The 8,016-nt window shown below is 34.7% G+C and overlaps 1 protein-coding gene across 1 annotated transcript; it reads left to right on the top strand.

Moving 5' to 3' along the window:
* Positions 1 to 2,095: 2,095 nt before the first annotated feature.
* LOC110259749 (olfactory receptor 2L5-like) lies at positions 2,096 to 3,034 on the top strand. Its single transcript, XM_021085490.1, has one exon. The coding sequence runs from the start codon at positions 2,096 to 2,098 to the stop codon at positions 3,032 to 3,034; it is 939 nt and encodes a 312-aa protein (XP_020941149.1).
* The last annotated feature ends 4,982 nt before the right edge of the window (positions 3,035 to 8,016 follow it).

Here is an 8,016-nt window from a genome sequence, read left to right as displayed (position 1 = left end):
TAATCATCAACAAGAGGCAAGAATATAAAACGGGAAAAAAAAGACAGTATTTTCAACAAGTGGTACTGGGGAAACTGGACTGCTAGCTTCATGTAAATCAATGAAACAAACATACCCTCAACCATGCACAGAAATAAACTCAAAATGGCTTAAAGACTTAAATGGAAGACAAGACACATTAAAACTCCTAGAAGAGAACAGAGGCAAAACATTCTCTGACATCAACCTTACCAATGTTTTCTCAGGTCAGTCTGCCAAAGCAACAGAAATAAAACCAAAAATAAACCAATGGGACCTAATCAAACTGACAAGTTTTGCACAGCAAAGGAAACCTTAAAAAAAAAATGAAAGACAACTTACAGAAAAGGAGAAAATAGTTTCAAATGATGCAACTGACAAGGGCTTAATCTCTAAAATATACAAACAATTGGTCCAACTCAAAAGCAAAAAAGCCAACAACCCGGTGGAAAACTGGGCCAATGACCTGAATAGACATTACTCCAAAGAAGATATAAGATGGCCAAAAAGTACATGAAAAAATGCTCACATCACTGATTATTAGAGAAATGCAAATCAAAACTACCATGAGGTACCACCTCACACCTGTCAGAATGGCCATCATTAATAAGTCCACAAATAACAAATGCTGGAGGGGGTGTGGAGAAAAGGGAACCCTTCCGCACTGTTGGTGGGAATGTAAGCTGGTACAACCACTATGGAGAACAGGTACCTTAGAAATCTAGACTTAGAACTACCATATGACAAAGCAATCTCACTCTTGGGCATATATCTGGACAAAACTCTCCCTAAAAAAAGACACATGCAACTGCATGTTCATTACAGCACTATTCACAATAGCCAAGACATGGAAAAAACCCAAATGTCCATCAACAGAGGATGGGATTAAGATGATGTGGTATATATACACAATGGAATACTACTCAGCCATAAAAAAGAACAAAAGAATGCCATTTGCAGCAACATGGATGGAACTAGAGACGCTCATACTGAGTGAAATAAGTCAGAAAGAGAAAGACAAATACCATATGATTATCACTTACGTATGAAATCTAACATAATGCACAAATGAATCTTTCCACAGAAAAGAAAATCATGGACATGGAGAACAGACTTGTGATTGCAAAGGAGGAGGGGGAGGGGAGAGGGAGTGGCATGGATTGGGAATTTGGTATTAATAGATGCAAACTCTTGCGTTTGGAATGGATAAGCCATGAGATCATTCTGTATAGCACTGGGAACTATATCTAGTCACATATGATGGAGCATGATAATGTAAGTAAAAAGAATGTATACATGTATGTGTGACTGGGTTAACTTGGTGTACAGCAGAAAATTGCAAGAACACTGTGAACCAGTTATAATGGAAAAAATAATCATTATAAAATTAAAAAATAATTGGGGTTTATATATAAAACTAAGTCATTTCCTAAGAGTCATAAACATTTATTCATAATACAATTCTAAAGTGAATGTATTTACATAAATTTCCTATGAATATATTTTGAATATGATATCTGATATATATTTTTCTTTTTAAGGTCACGCCTGAAGCATATGGAAGATCCTTGGCTAGGGATTAAATTGGAGCTGCAGCAGCTGCTGGCTTATGTCACAGCTACAGCAATTCTGGATCTGAGCCACATCTGTGTCCTAAGCCACAAGCTTGTAGCAATGCTATATCCTTAACCCACCGAGAAAGGCTGGGCATCAAACCCACCTCCTCGGGAGTACTAGCCAATTTCTTAACCCACTGGGCCACAACAGGAACTTCTGATATCTGATTTCCATGTTACCTGTGTTGTATAGTGCAGTTTAATTACTTATCCTTATGATGTCAATAGTTTTTTTTTTAATATTTAATAGAAAAAACTCTAGCCAAAAATGTTTGCATTTTAGAATATAAAACTCATGCTCAAAAATAAGGTTTATTTTTTATAATATAGATAAGTCTAGTTCTGCAAATTTTTTGAAGCAATATGATTAAAATAATAATTTTAAAATAGCTTTTTTTTTTTTTAGCTGATTGACTTACTCTTATGTCTGCCTTTAGGAAAAAAATTTGTATGAATTCCCCATGGAAAGTTATAATCAAACATCAACTGATTTCATCTTATTGGGGTTGTTCCCGCCTTCAAGTATTGGCCTTTTTCTTTTTATTCTCATTGTTCTAATTTTCCTAGTGGCTCTATTTGGCAACCTCTCCATGATTCTTCTCATCTCTTTGGACAATCATCTCCACACACCAATGTATTTTCTACTCAGTCAGCTCTCCCTCATGGACCTGACCTACATCTCCACCATTGTCCCCAAAATGGCCTACAATTTTCTCTTTGGAGACAAGTCTATATCCCTCCTGGGGTGTGGAGTTCAGAGCTTCTTCTTCTTGACTTTGGCAGGTGCAGAAGGATTGCTCTTGGCCTCTATGGCTTATGATCGTTACGTAGCCATTTGCTTTCCTCTTCACTATTCCATCAGAATCAGCAGGAGAGTGTGTGTATTGATGATAATGGGATCTTGGATGATGGGCTCTATCAACTCCTGTGCCCACACAACATGTATTCTCTATATCCCTTACTGTCAATCAAGGGCCATCAATCATTTCTTTTGTGATGTCACAGTCATGTTAACTATGGCCTGCATCGATACCAGGATCTATGAGTACACAGTGTTTGTGAGCACCACTATCTTCCTTTTGCTACCTTTCATTGGTATTGCATTTTCCTACGGTTGTGTTCTCCTTGCTGTCTATCAAATGCACTCAGCAGATGGGAAGAAGAAGGCCTATTCAACCTGCAGCACCCACCTCACTGTAGTAACTTTGTACTATTCACCCTTTGTTTACACTTATCTACGGCCAAGATTTCTCCGTACTCCAATAGAAGACAAGGCTCTGGCTGTCTTATACACTATTCTGACACCAATGCTCAATCCTATTATCTATAGCCTGAGAAACAAGGAGGTGATTGGCGCTCTGAAAAGAGTAATTGAGAGAATCCGCTCTTTGAAAATGTAGACAAAGTTTTTCCATGAGTATCATCAGTTGGATGTAAATTCATTCATTAATATGCATTCTTTAAGATATAGTTTATCATTAAAGGAAAGGATTAGAACTAATTTAGAGGAGTAGAAAATCACTTATTTCTCAATTTATATATGTTTAATTTCAAACCTTATTCTTTTTCCATTATGGAGTTTTTTTCCCTTCAATTTCAAGTGCATTTTTTTTTTTATGTTTTCAGCAATAAAGGTTCTTTGCAATGTAGTAATGAAAACAGAAAATCTAAATAAATATAATTGAGCATAACAGTTTTACTATTTTCAATATATTTTCCAATATATCTGAAACGTATTTTTTTCTGAATATGTAGATCAAATCAAATGTCAGAAGATTTATTGTTCTTCTCATAGAACTCTAGTTACCAGTAACTTTGGTTTTTTCTTTCAGTATAGGGACACTTGATGTCAGAGGTTTGGCTGAGACTTCCTCAGAGATTCTTAAGTTGTTATACCAATTTAAATAGAAACTTACATGTTTACATCAGTTTTGGGGTTGTGCTCTTTGGGAAGTGCTTTAAAATCAGCTATATCTGAGAAACAACAGTAAGGACTCAGAGAAGCCAACAGAAATCAAGGAAATTGTGATACAACAAGTGGCTCAAAGTTTAGTCTCAATCGTCAAAACCAGAAACATCAAGGGCATTCATACAGACACCTCCTACACTCATAATATACTCAGTTTACATGCTAAATTGCCAATACAAACCTTGCATTAGATAATGTGTCTCAGATAACATTTTATTCTTCACTCACTACATCTCATAGTTCTACTGGGATAGTTGACTTTTATAAACCATATTTATCCACTCAGATTATGAGTTAGTCTTTCTGAAGCAGGTCCCACCACAATACCCAACAAAAATACATCATTTCAATGAGACTTCCTGGATAAATTGCTATCCATTAATGATCTGTGAAAAAATTCATTTTTCCTCTCAGTGTGGTGCAGAAGGGAAGGTTCACATTCTACAGATATCACAGGGCACAGCACAAATGAAATCATGAGGCATCTTGCTCAAAAATCAGAAAAAGGTGCCATTCTTATTGTTCAAAGATAGTTATTTTTTCAAAATTAATTTATTAGTTGCAAAAAGCAACATATTTTACAAATAGTATTTTATGTCAAAATTTTACATGTAGGAATTCCCATCGTGGTGCAGCAGAAATGAATCAGACTAGGAACCATGAGGTTGTGGGATCAATCCCTGGCCCCTCTCAGCAGTTCAAGGATCTGGGGTTGCCATGAGCTGTGATGTAGGTCAGAGACATGCCTCGGATCTGGCATTGCTATGGCTGTGGCGTAGGCCAGGATGTACAGCTCTGATTAGACTCCTATCCTGGGAACCCCCATATGCTGTAGGTTCGGCCCTAAAAAGACAAAAAGTCCAAAAAAAAAAAAAAGTTACATATAAAAAAGTAATTCTTGTAGCTACACTGATTACAGGTTTTTTTTAAATGTTTTTAATATGTTTTTAATCAAAATTTATAGTTTTAGAAACTTTATTTTCTATTATGTAATTCAAAGTATATTCAGCTGCTGGTGAAAAAATGCTAGGTTGCAATTAATTTTTGATGATTTTTAATTTTTATTTTAGGTTTAAAAGAATCTTTCTGCTTATGTTACTGGAGCTATTAAAAGTGTTTATGCTTTGGAAAAACAATTGCTAAATTTCTGATAAATTATAATAAATATAAATTCTAATACACATATACTGATGATTGTCAAGGAGAACTATTTTCTAAAAATAATTTATCTTATGAATCAGCTGCAACACATCAGTTAATACAAATTCATTTTATGTAAATCTGAATTTAATTTTAAATCTGAATTTAAATTCATTGATATTTTAATGATTCTTTTCTAATTTCTAATAAATAGGGGACTTTGTATAAGAATGATGTTTCAAATAGCTGTTTATTCATTTTATCACCAATTACAAGGAAAAATGGATATTTTTGTTCATAATTGTTTTACGAAATATTACTTGAAAATGTAATTCTTTTTGATTATCAATTTTTCAAATTAAATTTGGATCTTTAATTACTTTAAAATATTATTTATAAGTCTGTGGATATATGCTTTGCAGTGATTCAACAGTTTTTAAAATCATATATTTTGTACTCTTTGATGAGTGCTAATAATGCCCTGATATATTCTATTATGATGAACTTTTGTGCACTCTTCTTGTGTCATAATTTACTGGAAAACTCACTGCCTAAGCCTCTTAACATTTGCTGTTCTGAAACTCAGGTGACATTGTTAATAGTTTTGTACATGAGAAAAGGATGTATTCTGGAATGAAAAGTTCCCCCATGCATTATTCCTCCTTCCAGACAAAGTTCCTTCTTTTTCATAGGCAGTGATACTTCTATCACTGTAGTTGCTATTGTCATCACTACCAGCAATCGGGGTGCAGGTCCCAACCCAGCCACTTCTTTGGGATCTTCTTGTGCCCTGAACAGTAATATGTGCGTGCACATGAGAATGCCAGACAAACTGCTCCATGTTCATGATGCTTGAGCCTACGTGTGTAAGCCCTGCTTCTGGACCAAAACTGAACACTAATTCTGTCACCTAGTATAGATCCTCTGTTCACATAATGTACTCAGTGATAAAATTATTAAGAATTTCAAGGAAGGAACAACAGAGCATTAAACCAAGTAAAATTACCATCTGAGTGTGAAAGCCTATATAATTGTACATGCTAAATGTTTTGAGAGAGGTAGAATGAACAATTACATACGGAATTGCCTCATAGAAAACCTGGAAAATGATGAGAATGCCTGTTGTTTTTTGGTTGTTATCATTGGAAATAAACTAAGAAGTGTGGAATTCAGCAGGCATGCCCATTTCAGACTCCTTATTCATTTCAAGTTGTAAAAAATAGAGTGAATCAGGAGACATCAATCTGTTGATGGCCCTGAGAACAAATGTTTATAATTAAAAAGTTATAAGCTTATCAATTTTCCATTAAAAAGAAATAGCAAACAAATTTTTAAATATACTTTAAAATAACTGCTTAGAAAACAAGGATTTAAGGTTATATTAATTTCCTATTGTCTTTTTTTATGAGTATAAAAAGAAACTTTTGGTAAAAGTTCTGATAACCTAGATTTTTTCTTGAATGTTTATTTTTTATATTTCAAGGGTATTCTTTTTTATTATCAAGGTAATATTGATTTACAGTGTTTATTCAAGTTCTGTTGTACAGCAAAGTGACCCAATCAAACACACTTCCCTGTGCTGTGTACAGTAGGGTCCATATGCCCACCCATTCCAAGTATAAGAGTTTGCATCCCCCAAAACACCAAAATGCCACTCCTTCCTTTCCCCGCTGGGAACCACAAGTCTACTCTCCTTGGCCATGGTCAATTTCTGTTTTGTTTTTTTTTTATTGAATATAGGATCAGCTCATTCATATTTTAGATTCCACAAATAAGTGATATCATATGATATTGCTCTTTTTCTTTCTGGCTTACTTCACTTAGTATGAGAGTCTCTAGTTCTATCCGTGTTGCTGCAAATGGCATAAGTTTCTCTCTTCTTATGGCTGAGCAATATTCCACATCTCCTTAGTCAATTCATCTGTTGATGGACATTCAGGTTTTTCCATGTCTTGGCTATTGTGAGTAGTGCTGAAATAAACATAGGGGTGCGGGTATGTTTTCCAATGAAAATGTTGTCCAGATTTATGCTCAGCAGTGGAATCTCTGGACCATATGGTAGTTCTAAATGCAGTTTTCTGAGGTACCACCATACTATTTTACATAGTGGTTGTACCAATTTACACTCCCACCAAAAATGAAGGAGGGTGCTTTTTTCTCCACACCCTCTCCAGGATTTATTATTTGTTGACTTGTTAATTATGGCCATTCTGACTGGTATGAGGAGGGACCTCATTGTACTTTTGATTTGCATTTCTCTAATAATTAGTGATATTGAGCATTATTTATATGACTATAGGCCATCCTTATGTCTTCTTCAGAGAAATGTCTATTTAGATCTTCTACCCATTTTTCAATTGGGTTTGGTTTTTTTTTTTGGCTATTGAGTTGCATGAGTTTTTTGTATATTTTGGAGATTAGGCCCTGGTCTCTTTCATCAGTGGCAAAGATCTCCAATTCTGTGGGTTGCCTCTCTATTCTTCTAGTAGTTCCCTTTGCTATGCAAAATATTTTGAATTTGATTAGGTCCCATTGATTTATGTGTGTCTTTATTGTCATTATTTCAGGAGGTGGATCAAACATTTTGCTGTGATTTATGTTGAAGAGAATTCTCCTATGTTTTCCTCTAGGAGTTTTATAGTGTCTGGCCTTATATTTAGGTCTTTGATCCATTTTTGGTTTATTTTCCTGTTTGGTGTTAGATAGTGTTCTACTTTCATTCTTTTACATGTAGCTTTCCAGTTTTCCCAGCACCATTTATTGAAGAGACTTCCTTTCTTCCACTGTATGTTCTTGCCTCCTTTGTGATATAGTAGTTGACTGTAGGTTTGGAGGTTACTTCTGGGCTTTCTATCTTGTTCCATTGATCTTTATTTCAGTTTTTGTGCCAGTACCATATTGTTTTGATAACTATAGTTTTGTAGTGTTGTTTAAGGTCAGGAAACTTTATTCTTTCATTTTCATTTATTTTTCAATATTGCTTCAGCTATTTGGGGTCTCTTTTGTTTCCATACAAAATTTAAAATATTCTGTTCAGGTTTTGCGAAGAATGTCTTTGGTAATTTGATAGGGATCGCATTGAACCTATAGATTGCCTTGAGTAGTATAGTCATTTTGACAATATTGATTCTTCAAATCCAAGTGTATGGTATATCTTTCCATCCGTTTGTGTTGTCTTTGATTTCTCTCATCAATGTTTTATAATTTTTGGAGACTAGGTCTTTTGTATAGTTATGTGGGTTTATTCCTAGGTATTTTATTCTTGTTGATGTA

This window comes from Sus scrofa, chromosome 2 (assembly GCF_054392235.1).
Source record: "Sus scrofa isolate SSC_HxYL_T2T_F1_AM1 chromosome 2, Sscrofa_HxYL_maternal_Yorkshire_Landrace_v2.0, whole genome shotgun sequence".
In the NCBI taxonomy this organism is placed as follows: Eukaryota; Metazoa; Chordata; class Mammalia; order Artiodactyla; family Suidae; genus Sus; species Sus scrofa.
Note: the sequence above shows the minus strand (reverse complement) of the source record. Positions and strands in the feature narration are given on the sequence as shown.